General features: G+C 43.1%; 1 protein-coding gene across 1 annotated transcript in view; it reads right to left on the bottom strand.

Annotated features, from left to right (window-relative positions):
- The window catches only part of LOC124039612 (activin receptor type-2B-like), a 66,152-nt gene that overhangs the window by 9,892 nt on the left and 34,675 nt on the right, over nt 1–21,585 (bottom strand). Inside the window, exons 2-10 of the mRNA XM_046355766.1 lie at nt 7,968–8,175; nt 5,651–5,757; nt 4,377–4,525; nt 3,531–3,677; nt 3,300–3,443; nt 2,591–2,739; nt 1,163–1,277; nt 810–948; nt 484–614 (exon numbers count right to left, since the gene is read on the bottom strand). Of these exons, the coding sequence (XP_046211722.1) occupies nt 484–614; nt 810–948; nt 1,163–1,277; nt 2,591–2,739; nt 3,300–3,443; nt 3,531–3,677; nt 4,377–4,525; nt 5,651–5,757; nt 7,968–8,175 (1,289 nt within the window). The remainder of the gene's footprint in view (nt 1–483; nt 615–809; nt 949–1,162; nt 1,278–2,590; nt 2,740–3,299; nt 3,444–3,530; nt 3,678–4,376; nt 4,526–5,650; nt 5,758–7,967; nt 8,176–21,585) is intronic.

Genomic DNA, 21,585 nt, shown 5'->3' on the forward strand with positions numbered 1-21,585 from the left:
AATGGTTGACCTCTGTCTATTACAAGCTAATGTTCAATTTCTCTCCACTATGTCAGTTCCCCATCACTTGGTCATTGGTTTAAATAATTAACGTCAAGCCTAGCTCTTGAGAGTTTTTGCAAACCAGTGATACTATAGAAGCATTGGAATTATAAATCTGTATATTCTTTATTTTTTTTAGGTGAACCTTGGCTATAGTCTAAGCATATTCTGCATTATCTGCGACTACATATTATACTTATGCATTTTTATTTTTGGAAATTGGCTTTATTTTATTTGTCTGTTGAATGTTTGGGGGTTATGTTGTCGTCTCTTTGGGTTGGGGGGGGGTGTTAGGAAAAAAAGGCAACATGTTTACGCACTCAAGTCATGCCTGGGTGACATATTGTGGGAAATGTGAATCAAACTGTACTGCTTTAAGTACTGTACATCCCAGCATTGACCCACTGCTCTCTGCGTTGGAGACAGAGCTGGCATACTCACAACGTGTTTGAGCCAGCAGTCCTTGAAGACCGGTCTCATCTTTTTGTGGACCACCACCTCCTGTAAGTCCTCCAGGGACGGGTGCTGGCCGATCTCCTCCTCAAACGGCAGCATGTACTCATCCACTGGGCCTGACCAATCAACACAACAGCAACGTGTCTTAGCACGGAACACCTTACACGCTATGCTACATCGTTACCCATAAGCTATGCGTTCTCATTTGTCTATTACACAGTATTAAAAAGGTCTCATCCTGATTCCAATGTGGTATGGTTGCTGATAAATTGCAGAGTAGGATCCTGTGTGCTTGCGTGTTTATGACTCACCGTCGGCCGCCTTGCAGCGCGACACCAGCTCCCACAGCACCAGGCCCATGGCGTACATGTCTATCCTGAGAAAGGCGTCCCGCTGAAAGTTGATGGCACCTTCCAGGACCTCCGGCGCCATGTAGCGCCTGGTACCCACCTGGACGACAGACAAGACACTGTCAGACAAGGTCCACTACGCACACACACTTCCTTGTCGTGTGAGTATGTGGAGCTAACTTTAAAACAGTATTTCCATGATGGCACTTGTTCATAGTTAGTATGGCTCCCTAATATGGCTCCCTAATTCATGTACACTAGTCAAAAGCAGCTAACCCTTGGGACGCAACCAAGCCTGATGGTAGCCCACTCACCTGGCCGTGAGTGTCCCCTGGGGGCTTGCCCGGCTCGAACCGCACCGCCAGCCCAAAGTCCCCGATGATGGCCGTCAGGTCCGTCCGCAGCATCACATTCTTACTCTTGAAGTCCCTGGAAGGAAAAGGAAGAGAGGACTGGGGTTCATCGACAGTTTTCTTTTTTAGCCAATCAATTAACATCGGTGATTGGCCTGTGAGTTCCCCCCCTGACTTGGGATCAGTTTGCCCTTTGTCAAGCCTGAACTTATCCTGAACTACAAACAAATAAAGCCCACCGAGAACAGTCCCGTCTAGACTTATGTCTCTGTTTGATTGTAACGGAATTGAAGTGAATTCCCAATAGAATAAACTGTAAACAACTTTGATGCCAGGCAGAAAAATTAAATTGCAGTCCAGAGATTTGAGTGCAATAATAATAATAACAACAACAGACTCCCTCAGGGTTAGATGCCTCCGGATTGCAGAATGAAGACACAGGGGACCGCAGACAGAACGAAGATTCAGCATAAACATCAATACGCTATAGAATTAACCTCAACTTTACTTAGCCAGATGGGTCATTGAGAAAACAACAAGATGCTTGAACCGGTCCAAGTCTAATGTTTCTTAGTCTAATGGTCCAAGTCTAACCGGTCCAAGTCTAATGTTACACACGCATTTTTGAGTTCGGTTCGGATTCGTTTTGATTCTTTAAAAAATAAATAAAGTTTTCGATTTCGGTTTCAGTTATTTAATTAACATTAAATGCCCAATGCATTTTGTGGGTTGAATGCTGTAACACAGAATAAAACTATTAATGGAAGTCCTATGATGGTAGTGACTGCTCATTACTGCTTATCACTTATTAACAATTTATTCACATTACTTTAATAAAATATTTCATTTGTGTATATTAACATTTGTTTTACTTGACTATTTCATTCCAAGTCATCTCATCTCTATAGGGCTGCTGCCTATGCCGTCTGACAAAATACCCATTTTGTAGTTCAATCAATCACATGGATCATGTATTTTCAGATAGAGATGCCTCGAAGCAACAGCTGCTCTCTATATCACCTCATAATCTTGCATTCTTCGCTCTTCAGCAGCAGTCGTAAAAGAAACAGACCGGACAAGTATATGCACAATGGATTATGGTCATTGTAGTTAATTACCACATTTTATGTGCTAAACTATGTAAGAATATTGGCCTGTTGGAAACTACAACTCCCTTCTACATCGCACAGTTCAGGCTGGATCTCATTTTTCTCTAGAGAAACTGTGCATGTATTGAGCTCACAGAAAAGTATCAAAAGAAATCAAATTCAAATAATTGAACTGACGTCACTCAAGTAGTTCATTAAAAAAAATATTTAAAAAAATCAACATTTCTGTTAATCGCTCAGCTCTAAACACACACCTAAGTGCTGAACTCGTGTGCCTTACCTGTGAGCAATGGCCGGTTTGGGTCCCTCTCCTTTGTAGCGAGGCACGTCTTCGTGCAGGTAGGCCAACCCGCAGGCCATGGTCTCAGCGATGTGGCACAGCTCAGTCCAGCTGATTGCATTCCCTTTCAGATAGTCCGTCAGGGAGCCCTGGAGCATAGACAGAGAGAAACACACACGCCGCGCGCATACACAGAAAGAGAGAGAAAGAGTGAGAAAGAAGTGGCGTTGTTAACAACTAGCTACAGTAAGACATCCCCAGAGCACACTAAATAGCTTATCAATGATTGAACTGGGAAAAATACAAGTGAACTCGACTGCAGAGACAGGGTTCACATCGTTTATTGTCCGAGAAATGCCAGCCAACCCACTGTGGTCAGTCAAATTGAGTGTTATTAAATTGTAGCAAACAACTTTCACGCTACAGAAAATTAAACAACGAGGAAAATTAAAAAGGCAATAGCTCTGAGCAACAAAACACAGCTTCCTCAGTGCCAATAAATAAATAGTGGATCTCTGTAGCAAGCCTGATACGAAAGCCTAGAGAACATTGCTAAAGCTCAGTGGCGGGACCTTGTGAAGGCTAACTGATATAAACTTATGTCCCAGGCTTACAGCTGGTTTTATACTTCTTATACTTCCTCCCCCAAACCTAATCTAACCTCCCCACACCTTAACACCTCTCCCTCCACCCCAGTCTCGCTCCTCACCCTCTCGTGGAACTCCGAGATGAGCCACAGCTCCATCTCCAGGTTGGTCCCGCGCTTCTCGGCGGCGATGTAGCGCAGCAGGTTCTCGTGCTTCATCCCCGGTGTTAGGAACACGTCCCGCTCGTTCGTCCACGACTGTTTATCCTGTGGGAGGACACACAAACAAAGAGGTGTTGTTACACCAAGGCTTCAGAGGACACAGACAGTAGAATCAACCTTTCAGCAACTTACCTGAATGGGGAAGACCTTGACAGCCACGTAGTCGTTCATCATCTGGGCCTTCCACACACAGCCAAAGCGCCCCCTGGCCTTAATCTCCAGCAACTGCAGGGGTTTGAGACCTACCAGGGGGGAGGGAGGGAGAACGAGGCCGGGATCCTGGTAGATCAAGAGGTCAGAGGTCAGAACAGGTAAACACTGGGTCATTATATTCAACAAGGTTATGGGGATTGATTGCCACTCGTGACATATTTACAATTTATATAATAACTGGAGCTTTTATATCAACGTAAAATATGAATTGTAATACTCCGTTTCAAAACAGTTAAAAAGAAAAACAGATAAGGCTTTATGCACAATGGCTTGTGTAACGCAAATGTACAGATACTGAAAACTGACAGTAGTAAACTAACAATGGTCCTATAGGTGGGACCTGTATCACGCCAGTGGCACCCGACTACCTCTAGATGGGGCTAGTCGTTAACAGAGGTCCTGTGTGGCCTACTTGGCAGCTTTGGGGCTACTAACAAGATGGCCTCCGAAAAACAAGGGATGAAAACGGCAAGAGCGAGAGAATACAGGAGTGAGAAACCACAAAGAGGTAGCACTACAGAAGATAAGCAAACAGCTCTACAGGCAAAGAGAGTAAACAATACCGACAGACAGGAGGACCACAATAAGTAGTAACTTTCCTTTGATTTGAATCCTCTATTTGTTTTGTGTGTGTAAATACTTAGCTGAGGGAAGTCTACATGCACTTTAAACATGTCAAAGAAATGCAGTCACTCAAAGATGAAAACAGAAGAGTGATGGGAAGCAAAAGTGAAAGATGCGTAGCTAGGGAGGGAATTGGCCGACCTCATTGATGTCCACATGGCCATAGGGTGGCTTGCGGTGGCGGTACATCCAGAAGGCCAGCAGCAGGACCATGGAGAGCATGGTGATGGGCAGCAGTGAGTAGACCAGCACATTGAGTAGTGTGGGCATGGGGGGAGGCGACTTGATCACTGGCGGTAGAGAGAGGGACAGAACACAGTGTTATCCAGCAGCCATCGAGGAGCGGGGGGAGAAAATGACAAGAGGATAGGTAAAGCGGGAGAGGAAGGAAGAAGGGGAGAGAAGAAACCAGGAGGGAGTAGTGGAAAGGAGGGAAGGATAGGGAGAGAGGTAGATTGAGGAAGGGTAGAAAGAGGGGAAGGGGAAACTGGCAGAGATATAGGAATAGTTAGGCACACTATAGTTTTTTCCACCTTTCTAAGCCAAGCTTTGGCTTTAACACACACAAATAAGTTTGCTGCCTGTCTGGATGTCTGTGTGCTCAAGAAAATCTGGAGAGGAAAGGGAGCTGTAAAATAGAAGAGGTGCTATTCTCCTGGGCAGAATTGCCCCTAACTTTTGGAGCTTCAGTCTGCAAACAGGCGGTGTAATTCAATACTCGTGTGGCCTCTTGCACATTTCTGTCCATCGTGTTTAAGATCCTACAATACCCCACTGTGAGGACCTTTCGGGGAACAAAGTCAATACTTAACCCTGGGTGAGGCCCGTGGAGCTTCCAACTCGGTTTAAAGCTGGTATAGGTCTTAGACGGATGTCAAATATAATATCAACTTACTGGGTTTCACGTCACACCAGGCAGGGTTAGAATACCAAGTTAACATGCCAAGATATCACAGCAAAGCAGGTGATATTGGCCTCAGGAAACAAATGGAGCGAGCAGTGATTGGGAAAATCAAATATTCCAAAATGACAACAAGCTAATTGAGATATGGGTCAATATAACATCTACATTTGACTAGACCTTGACATCTGACCCCAGACAGAGGAGTACGGGAGTCATCAGGGGTGCGATCCAGAAACACAAATTCTACTCAGGTCTGCAAAAGACTATCAGATCTTAACAATGCCTTGAGGTGTTTTAACGTCTCAGGAACACAATCTTATATGGATCTTCTGGTCTGCACAGGCCGGAGCAGAATTTGTTTAGAACATTGCAATCGAGGTGTAGCCTAACCATAGAAATGTAATTAGTAGCACAGAATTTTCCTTTCGTGCTCTGTGACGGTTGGACCTGCGGCCCCATCTACTTTCTATGGGTGTAAAACAAAGAGGTAGAGTCGTACAGGTTCACTTACATGGTCCGTTGATGTCAGGCAGGTGAGTGAACCTCTCGTTGCAGAAGTTCCCCTCGCAGCAACAGAAGAACACCTGAGGATTCTCCTCTGTCGCCACACACTCTTGCCTGAGAGAAAGAACGGGAGATAACATTTCATTGACCGTCAAAGGGAAATGTTTTGGTCTAGGGTAGCGAAGAGAGCGCCTCCGCTTTCTATTGACTTCAGTAGTTCAGAGGGAATGTGGTTATACCCTATGAAGGGTTGTGTTCAGAACGCCATGAAAAGCAGTGAAACAGAAAGGTTCTACCTGAAACTGTCCAATCAGAAACTGTTCTTATATTTTCCGTTGCCAGACGTTTTAAAAAGCTTTGCTACAGTGTGCCCTACTGAACATGACCCTGGAGACAGAACTAGATCCTATATGACCTGCTCAGATACCCAACTAACCCTTAGCTAATCACCCCCCTCCGTTCCCTTCCCTCACTATGCAACGCTCACACTATTGGCCTTGGTCTGATGCGGGGCCCACAGCGAAACAACTTTTTGACCTCTGGAGGAGAGGACTGGCGGTGTCGCCATGATTCTGCTGGCGCCAGGCACATCGGCAGCGTCGGGCCATGTCAGCAATGTGGCGGCCTGGCGGGTCATTGGGCAGTGTCCTCTCTCCTCAGAGAGCCAGAGCCAATGATGAGGCCAGCCAGTCGCCCCTGACAACACTGAAAGGAGGCCGGGATTAAGGGCTGCTTAGCCTTGTGAGAGTCTCCTCAAGCTGTCCCGATAGGAACTCAAAACTCCCATAAGAAACATGCTTGTAATCATGATGGAATTAAGATTGACATTTGAAGACATCATTGTATGTCTAGAGAAGCGGGATCACACTGAGATAACTGTGGCCTCCAGGATCAACTTAAATGCTTTACTATTTCAATGCATTTATATCAATGCATTCGAGGAACCTGGATCTTTGATCCCGCAGGGTATTAATGTACACAATTCATTCAGAGCAGGTCGGACCACCTCACTGGTGCCGGCAAAGTAACATCCCTTTACCTAAATCTAATCTACAACAGTCGTGAGCGTTTTAAAAAAGCTTTCAGACTTAAGCCTGTCACTCAACACACTTCAGTGTTTGGCATTTCAAACATGCACCGGAGACTCTACTCGTCTGCTATTTTAAGAAGTGGTGACCTCTAGTTTTAAGCAACCTCGAATTGCTGCCGTTGCGTTTCAGATCAGTCATTGTTGCTGGCCCACTTTCACATGATGAGGGATTGGGGAATCGTTTCATAGATAGCGTCCCACTATAATAAAGGCAAACACAGTTTTAGAATTGAGCTTTTAGAAAATGCCTGGTTAAATACCTCAAAACAAAAGCCCTTAATGCATTGGTACCATGGCTGTTCTCATGCAACACTACATGTTTTTCAGCTTTTATACAAATATCCTGCAGAAACATTTTAGAGTTGATCATTCAAACCATGTACACATCCACACAACATTTGTCTCACTCTTTAAACAATGCAGTGGACTGGTCCTAGTCAAAACTTAAGGCACTTTGCTCCTCTCTAATGTGTATCTGGGGAGAAGTGACTGTATTCAAGCTTCTTATCTGGATCCATTTATTCAATGATTTCTCTTGGTCTCGGGAGCAAGGCCAGAAATAGATTGCAATGGCAGCAGGCAAGTGGTAGACAAATCTAACGCACCACTCCGCCTGACTTCTCCCGAGACGTTATCGAGCACCTATGGGACCCGCCAGGCGCGGGATAATTGAATATTCCAGTTTGACGGAGAAACATTTAATATAGAGTCCAATAATGCTTCCGATAAACGAAATGAAAACCCCCCAAAAAAGTTGGTAATGCGAGTAAACGTCAGCGACTACCTTGTGTGAGTTTGCACACACACGCCAGCTGTGAAGTCAATGCAGTAATGAGTGAATGACAAATCCAACTGTGTTTTAATGATGTTTAGATGGACAGTCATTATCATACTCTAACATTTGTTGAGCCTTTGATCACACTGGGAAAATGAAACATTTGAAACCAACCATAGAGGGGGACACAGATTCTACCTCAGCTCCACACCAGGGACTGTTTTGATTAGGCGTCTCAGAGTAGGACTGCTGATATAGGATCAGTTGCCGCCTTTAGAACTTAATGGAATATTGTTATATGGGCAGGGGGGACCTGATGCTAGATCAGCACCCCCATCACGAGAAACTCTTTGTGAATACAAGGGACCCTAATATTTTAGGCGGAAGAAGGCAGAGTTTATCGAATGTACAATACAGAGTTATTAAATAGTTGATGGGCACAACGGTAGGAGATTCTACCTGTCATAGCAGTTGAAGTCATCCAGCCAGCAGCCCTTCTTCACCAGCTCTATGGTACCCGAGTTGTTTCGCCATGAGGCGTAGCAGTGCGACCGCTTGTCCTTCTCACCCTCGCAGCGCTCTACCCCACTCTGGTTGGTCTTCTCAATCTCATAGTTGATGTTATAGAACAAGCACTCCTGTGTGTCCACCTCTCCATGGCTTGGTCCTGTCAGACAGAAAGACGAGGTGCGTTAGTTTGGTCAAGTATCATAGTGGCACTGTTAGCTCAGGTTAAACACACCCCGTCACAGGGGTAGAACACACCCCGTCACAGGGGTAGAACACACCCCGTCACAGGGGTAGAACACACCCCGTCACAGGGGTAGAACACACCCCGTCACAGGGGGTAGAACACACCCGTCACAGGGTAGAACACACCCCCGTCACAGGGGTAGAACACACCCCGTCAGAACACACCCACCCCGTCACAGGGGGTAGAACACACCCCACAGTCACAGGGGTAGAACACACCCCGTCACAGGGGTAGAACACACCCCAGGGGAACACACCCCGTCACAGGGGTAGAACACACCCCACACCCGTCACAGGGGGGTAGAACACACCCCCCCGTCACAGGGGTAGAACACACCCCGTCACAGGGGGGTAGAACACACCCCCCGTCACAGGGGTAGAACACACCCCGTCACAGGGGTAGAACACACCCCGTCACAGGGGTAGAACACAGGGGTAGAACACACCCCGTCACAGGGGTAGAACACACCCCGTCACAGGGGTAGAACACACCCCGTCACAGGGGTAGAACACACCCCGTCACAGGGGTAGAACACACCCCGTCACAGGGGTAGAACACACCCCGTCACAGGGGTAGAACACACCCCGTCACAGGGGTAGAACACACCCCGTCACAGGGGTAGAACACACCCTGTGATTGATGGTTAAACACACCCTGTGATTGATGGTTAAACACACCCTGTGATTGATGGTTAAACACACCCTGTGACTGATGGTTAAACACACCCTGTGACTGATGGTTAAACACACCCTGTGACTGATGGTTAAGCACACCCGGTAACAGGGGTAGAACACTAGATTCAGCTGCGGGCTTATTTTTGTCGGAGAGGATGGTCGGAAAGACATACTATAATTATAATAATTTGTACACTGCAAATTGACAACTAAACCCAAAAAGACATTTGAATTTGAAAATAATAATGTCATACTTTGATACACAACTCACTTTTGGCTGAATTCCTGGTTATTTTAGTCCTTTTTTTTATACCAAAACATATTTGCGTTTGGTACAACCTTCTCCAAAGTTCCACATCTAGACATCAAAAAGATGGTCTCCCTTTAAGTACAACCAAATATGCAAGTCAGGATTCAGATATTATACAAAGATCGGGACCGATCAGAAATCACAGATGACCTGTAAAACCACCCAACCACTGTGTGTCAATGTGTTTTTGTTAAAAGAAAAGTTTGCTACTGAAGCACTCTAACCGAGGCAGGGGATTCTCCGGTATCACGTAGTGTGGTACAGTAGCGGTGATTTCTGTGGCGGTGGTGGGCGTGTTTGATGAGGACATGGCTCCCGGCACGGCGCCACAAATAGAAGCACCGGAGCCACCACCCTGCGGCGCACAGAAATTGTCTCAGTTTCCTCTTTTGTCAAAACAGCACTCGAGACGTTACTCACGCCTTATTTTGATAACGGGGCAGAGGGTGAACATTTTCTGATCATGAAAGCGGAGTACGTGCCGTGCCGAAAGAGGTAACGAGAGAAGTAGAGTAGTTTAGGGGAGAGAGGAAAATAGTGAGAGTACACAGTATGCTGCAACAGACTGAAGGCAAGTGCAGCATTTGCCAGCACACAAAGCAGCATCAACGCGCCTCAGTGAAGAGGGTTTCATCATCATCATCATCTAAAGCCACAGCTGTGATCATCAAAGAGCATGGCCGGGGGAAGTGAAGGGACAGACCTTTGACCTCTGATATTCTCTTCTACCCAGAAAGTGAGGTCATTCAGATAACCTCGTCGGTACAGAAACACAGAGACGCATTTTTCTTTGACAAAGAAACACCAGGAAAAAAGGGTTGATAATCAGGGGATATCTTTACATGGCGTTTTTGATATTGTACAGGATGAATTGATGCATTTCTGAGTTTTTACCACAGGCTCAATCATTTCAAAATATGAAATCCCTATTTTTCTTTCATGCACTAATCATTTTTGGATTCCCTCCGGATATATTGAATCATTAGTATGTAAATCATTAGTATATTTTTCCCCCTCTATATGACAAATACTGACACTAAGCCTACACAGTATATTTACTCAGCACATACAATGCATATGCTCTTGACTGATGTCCATATCAGGATCTTGATATGCATGTTAGAATATTATACAAATATGTAAGCGGGTGCTTGCGCATCAGGTGCATCGCTTACCCCAGATATATCCCTGCATGTAGAAACTGTCCAGGTATTGAGCATATCCTAGCTCTGCATGTAAAATGAAGGACATGAGTATCTGGAACATCCTTACTCCTTAGATCTAACAAAATCTCAGATATCCAGAAATATGAATTGAAGATACACCCGGACTTTGGCCAAACGGTTTTTCATTGATAGAAGAAATACTTGCTGGAAGAAGAACATTAAAAACCTGTTGCAAACCAAATGAGCTTGAGTGGTAAAAGCAACATTTTTCAGCACCCAAAATACATTTTTACCAACCGTTTAAGAGCATTGTCGACAAATCTTCACTCCATTGTTTAACAGCCAGTGGCATTAGCAGTCCATAGCAACAATTAGGGATGTGCATGAGTAATCGAAAACTCAAAACAGACAAAGCTTGATCTTTAACCAGCAATCATATTTTTTTTTCACCAAATACTGTAAAACTATTTGGTGGATTGTGCTTTGAGGCTGCCTGAACGAGCAAGTGAAATTGTCTTGAAAACAACATTAAAATTGCTTGGACTCTAGTTTACCATTTGTACATGTGCATTTGAGGGGCACAACCAAAAATAAACCAAGCATCACAGTTCTTCTCCCTAAATTCCCCTTTCCCCATCTCACACTCACTTCACTGTGTTCCGAGCGTTTCCTCCACACACACACACCACACACACACACACACACGCTGACTGCACACACAAGCTACCGTTAGGCCTACAGAAATAAATGCCTAGAAAAACGTACCTGATGGGATACACAGGCTACATTCCTTGCCAAATGATGACAGTTACATCACAAATTCAAAATGGACATGTTGACTGAAGTAGGACAATGTGTGTTACAACTCCCAAATGGCTCCCACAGCTGTGCCCCTGCCCAGTCATGTGAAATCCATAGATTAGTGACACATTTATTTCAGTAAAATCTTGAAATTGAGTTTTATTTTTTTCCCAGTATAGATAAATGTGCACATATTTGTTTCCAGTGTGGTGGGACTTGTGCTCTAAAAATATGCATTTTTAATTATTTGAGTAGTCAACCAAAATGTTAGTATTCAAACAGCCACAACATTTCAAATGCTCATCCTGGCAACAATCCCCACAGGCATAGAGGCCTCATCTCTGCATTTCCTGGAATATTACAATTGGCCGCTTGACAAGGGTGGCGTATCCTTGACTTGGCAGAGGAGTGAAAGGTCATCAAGGAGACTACCCCGGTGGTGTGTGTGAATGGAGAGAAAAGAGAAAGAAAACAGACCAAAAGAACAGCAGGAAGGAGAGCTCCTCTTTCCGCTGGAGCGAGGGAGTGAGGGAGGGTGAACGAGAGAGAGGAGCAGTGTTTACTATACAACACAAATTTGGCAGCACCGACCACGGCAGATGTTCTTGCCAATCTGTGCATTACTGTCGCTAGGCGACGGGAAATGTGGGAGCATACGACGTCGCCCCACTTCCCCAGACAAAGCCCTATTCAACCCCTCATTCACACACACACACACACACACACACACACACACACACACACACACACACACACACACACACACACACACACACACACACACACACACACACACACACACACACACACGAGAGAGAGAGAAACACACATACGGTGTACATAAACACTAACGGCAGAGACACACACACCCCGGGATCAGTGTGAGACTGGAAATGGAGCTCGATGCCAATGTCCTGTTCGTGTTGCTGCACGACGGCTTGAATACTTAAAACCCCGCTGCCTCAGCAATGGACCCTCATCAACATTCAGGAGCTGAATTTATAGGGTTCCATGGGGATATTAAGGCTAATGGCAATAGCAGATGTCAGGAGCAACAAAAGGAAGTATGCACTCAAAATGCCGCTCCAGACACTGGGCCTTTAAGGTGCACGTTACAACCACTGATCTCCCCCTTTACATTATGTGGGCAATATCATTTTACTGTTACCAGTTTTTCTGGCCCGTGTACAGTGGGGCTGGCAACAGCGCTTTGAGCAGGCTAATTGACGACAGTATGACATAACCAAAAGCTTTAAAAAATAAAAAATATATATATTTAAAGTTAGTGCTGATAATCATTGGTGGTCTTTTAAAAAAAAGACACTGAAATTGGGATGCCGTAAAAGCGAAGTCAACTAAGCCCATGCCTCACTAGAGAGACGCTAGAGAGAGGCCTGCTGCTTCCTAGTCAATAGAAAAAGAACAGTGGATCATTAGAGCCAGCCAAGCAGCTTTACCCTACTTCAGGAACAAAAGACAAAACCATCTGTTCTTGCACATCTTCAAACAGAACATCTTGTTCAGTACTGACTGCCTGAAATGGAGCGACTTAACAAAAACACTAATTTCCCCAGGAAGACGGTGCAACATGTCAGTACAATGTTCAATCTTAGCTATACAGCAGCATTTTGAAGGGGGTTTGTGGCACCAATCTGAAATGGCCGAACCAAACACTGCTTTTTATCCACAGCAGTTGGTGAACTCTGGTGCGAAATAGCCACTGGTTATAGAGCAAAAACGCAATCAGAAACCAATTCACACTCAACGGAGGCAAATTCCCTTCGAATTCCACACAGTCATGAAGCACAATGGGCAATTGCAAAATCCTCTGTTAAATTAACTTATTTTCCAGTTCTCTTGTCCACATACCACACTATGAATCATCAAGGCTTGTTGAAACTTAACTACAATAACACAAACGGTTGACTCACTTATAGGTAGATGATGCATGCCAAAAAATAGATTCATCAGCTTAAATTCACCAAAGTGAATAGTGCCAAATTCAAAGAGTACAGTAAAACGATTGCATTCGACTCAGAGGCACAACAAAATCGACCTAAACATTTGCCACCCCATGCGAACTCGCCATCCAAAGAACGGTTAGTGTGAGAAGAACAGCTCAGTCTAGATATCACCACGTGTGATATCACCAATGAACCAAACGTGATTATCGGAACAAAAAGGCCAGAACTATGCTGTTTCACATAGCGCTGGGAATTGCCAGGGAACTATTTATCATGATACTTTTAGGTGCTGACACGATATGTATTGCTATTCGATACTGTGATTTTGTTGCGATTCGATGTTCCAAACGTATTGCTCACCATATGTCTGCTGCAGAGGGACAAGAGGAGAGCCACGAGAAATTGATCATTCATGGAAATAAAACAAAAATCGGCTACCTATTTAAAGATGGAGAACAAGCTATGATGGAAAAATACTGGAGTTTTGGTGCAGGTACAGCCAACTAACGCAAAAATAATATTGCGATAGAACGATACAATATAGAACTTCAAAAATAATAATCCCGATATGTAACTTATACATTTTTCTCTCCCATCACTAGTTTCTCAGCTACAGGCCTATTCCTAGGAACCCTGTACCATCACAGCAATTCAAAAGTGGAAGAGAAAGCAGTGGGTCTCCAACGCAGACTTACATAAAGAAGGATGGGCGGTTTGTGGGGATGAGGGAAACAGGGAAAGTCAAACTAATTTCATATGGCTCATAAATGGCGTCAGTCTGCACCCCTGTGCACACACACGGGGTCAGAACAGAACGAGGCACAACTGTGAGCAGTGCTCCCGCATTCCTTGCAAGTACCTCAGTATGTAATTAGAAGCAGAATTTGGCAAACCACAAGAAGACAGCGGCAAACGCTTTATCACACAAAACATATTGAGTTCTTCTCAACTAAGCTCCGAGGCTTGTTTGCTGTATAAACAGAGGAATTATATTACGGTGCGTGTTCATTTTGTTGGGGACATCTGTAGCCCCGGAATGAGCTATGACTTGGACGTGGACATTTTTGGGGGGAGGGGGGGGCTTTACGATGACTGGGTACTCGAAGCGTTCACCCTAACAGGATAGGCTACATGGAGTATCACAACACTGTGAGTCCTACATTTCCCGAACAAACCGGATAACTTTGATAACAGGCCTACAAAAAAAGAAACCATCATGCTGTATGAAAAATATACTTACAACAAAGCCTATACAAGACACGGACACATGCTTCCAAGGACATAGGTCTCAATATCTGTAGCAAAACAGTCAAACACACTACTAGTTGCTACCAACTGCATTCTTACTTTAAAATGTCAGTCTTGCTCAACAAGCAAATGTGAGTCATATGTACAAACATCTACAGTTGGACAATAAGCACTGGGGAATTCAACCATGCTTTGGATGAAAATCTATTATCAAGCCAATAAATTCCTACAAAGATGGTCATTACCTGCTGTTGAGTTGTTGACTGTGCTAATTGTCTTGCCTCTGGTTAATGGGGAGCCTTGTATGCAGGCCTAATCTTTACTTTTGAGAGAGAGCGAGTGAGAGTGCGAGAGAGCAGCCCCTGAGAGAGAGAGACAGAGATTATGTTGGATACACAATCTGTCATCACTTCTCTTTCTCTGGCTTGGGGTTTGGCTTGGGGTTTGGCATGGTGGATGGGACCACATGAAAAGCCTGCGGTTCACCCACTGTGGTTGAGACTCTTGTCTGTCAGAGTTCATTTCTAGGCCTTGAGCCCAGGCGCGTGGCTAGAGCATTGTCCTCTCACCAGCAGAACGCTTCACTGAAATAACATTACTCAACACTGTACAAGAGCCAAGGATAATAAAATGTACTCAATATTGCTGAGCTATAACATGAACAAGGTCCTGGGTATTGTGTAAATAAATAATCTATATGCCCAAATATACCCTTATAGTGCACAAGCTTCCTCTACACTCTCCAATGGGCTTTAAATGTACAAATGACGCACCTTGATTGATCTTATATAATTTCGACAGCATTGAAGAGCACAGAATTTGCTTGAGGCACATAAGATTCTACCTAAAGTAGCTACAGTGGGACTAGCATAGCTCTACACAGAAATGGCCGGGGCAGGTTTATCACTAATAAGAATGCACATAGGTTACAATACGAATGAGACATTAACAAACCAAGGCGCATCCATATATTCTCATGCATTCCTCTTTTCCAACAGGTTTCTAAGAATTGAGCTGTGAATCCTTGACAAAATCCTGGCAAATTCTTGGTTGCCAAAACACGATATTTATTCTCAAACACTATGCTCAAACCAGACGTTCGAAAAGCATTAAACATTTATGGCAATTTAATTAGCTAGCTTGCAGTTGCTAGCTAATTTGTCTTATTTAGCTATCTAGCTTGCTGTTGCTAACTAATTTGTCCGGGGATATAAACATTGCATTTCAGGTCAAATAAAAACTCACAAGGCCCTCTACTCCAACAATTAATCCACACATAAAATGTTAAACTGAATCGTTTCTAGTCATCTCTGCTCCTTCCAGGCTTTTTCTTCTTTAGACTTCATATGGCAATGGCAACTAACCTTCATAATAAGGTGTATTACCACAACCGACCTCAGTTCATCTTTTAATCACCCATGTGGATATAACCAATGAGATGGCACGTGGGTATATGCTTCTAAAAGCCAATGAGGAGATGGAGAGGCAGGGCTTGCACCCCGTTCTGAGTCACAAATAGAAGCAACTTCCATTTTAGCGCCTGGCAACGCAGATGCTCAAAGGCACACGCAAAGCAGTGTGGGTGCAATGATTGAATGACATGTATATATAAATGTATTTTGCAACGCACTTGACGCGTCCGGTTTGGGCAACATGTAAGGCAGTGGTTCCCAAACTGTGGGGCATGCAAGTGGTATTAATACATATTTTGTTATTAAGGAACTCAGTCTGGCTTCAACTTACTCTTGAAAGTTGTAATAGTAAAATGCACAAGGTGCAATTTGGAAATTGGGTAGTGGATTATCAATTTCCCTCGTCAGTCATTGAATATCGTAGAGCAACATTTCCCAGGACTAAAAACTTGTAGACCCTATAAAACTGAAGCTCCTACTCAACTCTTACTGATAACTTAGCTGAGGCCTAAATACCCAGGTCATGTTCAGAAGGACACACTTAAGCAAAACATTTTGAAACTGAAAAAGAAAATCTGTGTTATTATGGAACAAGTTCAGTCATTTTTCCATACTGAAAACAACCAAATTGTAAAACAGGGAGAGAGTCTGCATCAATCATTGGCTTTATCAAACGCTGATCTGCATAGATCATGGAGATTAAGTTGAATGAGAAATGTGTTCAGACGAGAAGGTACTTTGCATTGATGTGGCTATCTGGATGAAAAATGTATACCAAAACAATACAAGCTTTGAACCTTAAAATAGATCAATTTTCGACTTTCATCAGCTCTCTTCTTCGGGCACTATTGAAGGAGTGTCAGAACAGTAAAGACTAAAACCTAAGATGTGTAGCATAGTTCCTCTGATCTATAAGGGTACCAGTTGAACCACTAATCAATTAGGACATATATTAAAAGGGATAGTTCACCCAAATGATGACACTTACCATGAAAGGAGTTTGGACACGCTTTAGTTTTGTTTCCCTAACCATGGTCACCAACTGCTAACTTTAGCATTGTTAAGCCAAAGACCAAAAATAGTAAATGTACCAAAATTAACATGTTTCTTAAGTAGGCCTATCTGAGAGGGATTGTGCAATGCAATGGCTTGGTTAGAAGACACCCTGAATTGTCTGAAATAGGCCTAGTATAATACTTAAGGCTTAGTATAACCCACACGTTTAACTTCCAAAGGGCAGGCATTGAAATCTAAGGACTCTTAAAACAGCTCTTAACACATCAGACACTGTACTATAGGAACAATAATTTGCCTAGTTTAATTGCTTACTTTATTTTTATTTTTTTATTTTTTACAAGCCCTTAAGCAACTGCATTGTTGCTTAAGGGCTTGTAAGTAAGCATTTCACTGTAACACGGAACCCAAACCGGCTGTGCGCATGCGCCATCGTGCATACATTTATTTTGCCCCCCAACACCAAACGTGATCACGACACGCAGGTTAAATATCAAAACAAACTCTGAGCCAATGACATTAATTTTGGGACAGGTCGAAAAGCATTAAACATGTATGGAAATTTAGCTGGTTAGCTTGCACTTGCTAGCTAACGTTAATTTGTCCTATTTGGCTAGCTTGCTGTTGCTAGATAATTTGTCCTGGGATATAAACATTGAGTTGTTATTTTACCTGAAATGCACAAGGACCTCTACTCCGACAATTAATCCACACATAAAAACTGCCAACCGAATCGTTTCTAGTTCGCTCTCCTCCTTCCAGGCTTTTTCATCTATGAATTTATATGGTGATCGCATCTAAACTTTCATTGTATTACCACGACAACCGGCAACAAAGTTTCTTTCAATCACCCACGTGGGTATAACCAATGAGATGGCACGTGGGTACCTGCTTCTATAAACCAATGAAGAGATGGGAGAGGCAGGACTTTCAGCGCGATTTGCGTCAGAAATAGGAATTACGCTCGTTGGCGTGCGCGAGCAGTGTGGGTGCAATAATTGAATAACATGGATTTCTACATTTATTTGCGACGTTAGAACACGCGACGTGTCCGGTCTGGTCAGCATGTAAGGTCTACACCCATATACAGCTCATTCAGTGCGGTCTTAGTGCCAGCATCGGTTTGGTGGTAAATAGACAGCTACGAAGAACATAGATAAACTCTTGCTAAATAGTGTGGTCTACAGCTTACCATGAGATACTACCTCAGGCGAGCAAAACCTCCAGACTTCCTTAGATTTCGTGCACCAGCTGTTTACAAATACACAGACCCCCACCCCTTGTCGTATCAGAGGCCGCTGTTCTATCCTGCCGAAAAAAGCGGAAATCCGTCTAGCTGTATGTTACTCATGTCGTCGTTCAGCCACGAATTGATAAAACATATGCAACTACAGTTTGTAATGTCCCGTTGGTAGGATATACATGATCGTAGTTTGTCCATTTTATTATCCATTGATTGTACATTGGCTAATTTGTCCGATGGTAGATTACCCATGTACATCGGCTAATATGACCGACGGTAGATTACCCATGTACATTGGCTAATATGACTGACGGTAGATTACCCATGTACATTGGCTAATATGACCGACGGTAGATTACCCATGTACATTGGCTAATGTGACCGACGGTAGATTACCCATGTACATTGGCTAATTTGACCGACGGTAGACTACCCATGTACGTTGGCTAATTTGTCCGACGGTAGATTACCCGCTCGCCATCGGATCCTTACAAGGCACCCAGGCCTTCGTCCCCGATATCTCAGTCTCTTCCTCCTAAAAATGACTGGGATGAGGGCCTTGTCGTGTGTCTGGAGTAAATCCTTCGTGCCTGACTCGTTAAAGGAAAAACATTAAGTATTCTTCCAGTATGGTGTGAGTTAAGCTCTTTTCGGTCATAAGAGACAGCGGCAGAAACATTATGTACCAAATAAGTTACAAAATACAATTGTCTAGGGGATTGTAAAATGGCAGCCATCTCATCCGGCACCATTATTGGACTTAAACTTCTTATGGCTGGGGGCAGTATTGAGTAGCTTGATGAATAAGTTGCCCAGAGTAAACTGCCTGCTACTCAGTCCCAGTTGCTAATATATGCATATTATTCGTAGATTCGGATAGAAAACTCTGAAGTTTCTAAAACTATTTTAATGAACTCATATGGCAGACAAAAACCTGAGAAGAAATCCAACCATGAAGTGGGAAATCTGAGGTTGGTCATTTTTCAACTCATTCCCTATTGAAGATAGTGGGATATTAGTAATGTTGCACTTCCTAAGGCTTCCGCTAGATGTCAACAGTCTTCAGAACCTCATTTGATGCTTCTACTGTAAAGGAGGGGCTTATAAGGGCTCTGAGTCAGTGGTCTGGCACAGTGCCACAAGCTTGTGATGCTTGTTCACGTGAGAGTTCGCTCGCGTTCCATTGCATTTCTGAAGACAAAGGAATTCTACGGTTGGAACCTTATTGAAGATTTACGTTAAAAACATCCTAAAGATTGATTCTATAAATCATTTGACATGTTTCTACGGATTGTAATGGAAATTTTTGCCATTTCGTCTGCTCCTAGTGAACGCGCTTTGTGAGTTTGGATTTGTTTCCAAAACGCGCTAACAAAAGTAGCTATTTGGACACAAATGGACATTATCGAACAAAACAGACGTTTATTGTGGAACTGGGATTCCTGGGAGTGAATTCTGATGAAGATCAAAGGTAAGTGAATATTTATAATGTTATTTCTGACTTCTGTTGACTGCTCAATATGGCGGATATCTTTTTGGCTTGTTTGGTCTCTGAGCGCCGTACTCAGATTGTTGCATGGTTTGCTTCTTCCGTAAAGCTTTTTGGAAATATGACACAGCGTTTGCATTAAGGAGAAGTGTATCTCAAGTTCCATGCATAACACTTGTATTTTCATCAACATTTATTATGAGTATTTCTGTAAATTAATGTGGCTCTCTGCAAAATCACTGGATGTATTTGGAACTACTGAATATAAACGCACCAATGTATACTGAGATTGTTTTATATAAATATGAACTTTATCAAACAAAACATACATGCATTGTGTAACCTGAAGTCCTGAGTGTCATCTGATGAAGATCAAAGGTTAGCGATTAATTTTATCTCTATTTCTGATTTTTGTGACGCCTCTCTTTGGCTGGAAAAATGGCTGGGTTTCTGTGACTTGGCTCTGACCTAACAATCGTTTGTGGTGCTTTCAGCCGTAAAGCCTATTTGAAATCGGACACTGGTGGGATTAACAAGAAGTGTATCTTTAAAATGGTGTGAAATAGTTCTGTGTTTGAGGAACTTTAATTATAGGATTTCTGTTGTTTTGAATTTGGCGCCCTGCACTTTCAATGGCTAATGTCATATCGATGCCGTTAGCGGGACCTCAGCCCTAAGAAGTTAATCACTTACCTTTGATGATCTTCATAAGGTTGCACTCATAAGACATTAATTTACTCAATAAATGTTTGATAAAGTCTATTTATATCCAAAAACTTCAGTTTTGTTTGCGCGTTTTCTTCAGTAACCCACAGGCCCAAACGCAGTCACAACAGGCAGACCAATTATTTTTTAATTGTATCCGTAAAGTTCATAGAAACATGTCAAACAATGTTTATATTCAAACCTCAGGTTGTTTTTAGCCTAAATAATCGATAATATTTCAATCGGACAATAACATCGTCAATATAAAAGGTAAACAAGAAAGGCGCGCGTATGAAAAAGCTCTGACACTTTAGGGCCCAGTCCTTCAGACTGGTCTTACTCCCTCGTTTTTCAGAATACAAGCCTGAAACAATTTCTAGACTTGACATCTAGTGGAAGGCATAGGAACTGCAATTTGAGTCCTAAGTCAATGGATACTGTAATGGCATTGAATAGAAAACAAACAAAAAAAATCCTAATTCCTGAATAGCAGTTCCGTTATACTCACACTATTTTACGTTTTGGAAACCGTGTTTTCTATCCAAATCTACCAATTATATGCATACCTATCCCCTGGGCCTGAGTAGCAGGCAGTTTAATTTTGGCACGCTTTTCATCCAACATTCTGAAATGCTGCCCCTTACCCTAGAGAAGTTACTTTTTTGGTTACTTCATGATTTCATATGTTTTATATCATAGTTTATGTCTTCACTATTATTCTACAATGTAGAAAATAGTTCAAATAAAGAAAAATCCTTGAATGAGTAGGTGTCCAAACGTTCTCTGGTACGTTACATATATATTTTATACCTAAAGTGGCCCATAAATTCCATATCAAATAGCTAAATTATCCTTAGTATGACTTTTTTAAAATCCATATGTTAGTTTATATAGCTCCACAGAGCACAAAAAAAAAGCAAGCAGCTCAGAACGAGAGATGGCTCCCATAAGGAAGAGGTATCTGTGCCGTGAAATGCCGACAGGCTACATATCGAAATGCCTGCAGGCTACGTATTGACAAGCCTGAGATGAGCATTTTTTGCTGCAAGTAAAAGAGGGTCTTCCAAGGCATTTGCTTGCTGTCAGACCATTGAAGAGCTTGGCAAAGTGGGTCTGTCACGTAAGCTGCGCGCTACTGTCATGGAGGTAAGTGCTATGTCCTTTTAACCAATGGGACAGACTTCCAGAATGGTGAAAGCTTATAGCCAAGCTATTATACGAATAAAGAACATATTGTTTGTGCTGATATGAAGCACAAATCATAAAATGTGCCCTATATCAATCCTGTATATTCTTA

Source organism: Oncorhynchus gorbuscha, linkage group LG07, assembly GCF_021184085.1.
Source record: "Oncorhynchus gorbuscha isolate QuinsamMale2020 ecotype Even-year linkage group LG07, OgorEven_v1.0, whole genome shotgun sequence".
In the NCBI taxonomy this organism is placed as follows: Eukaryota; Metazoa; Chordata; class Actinopteri; order Salmoniformes; family Salmonidae; genus Oncorhynchus; species Oncorhynchus gorbuscha.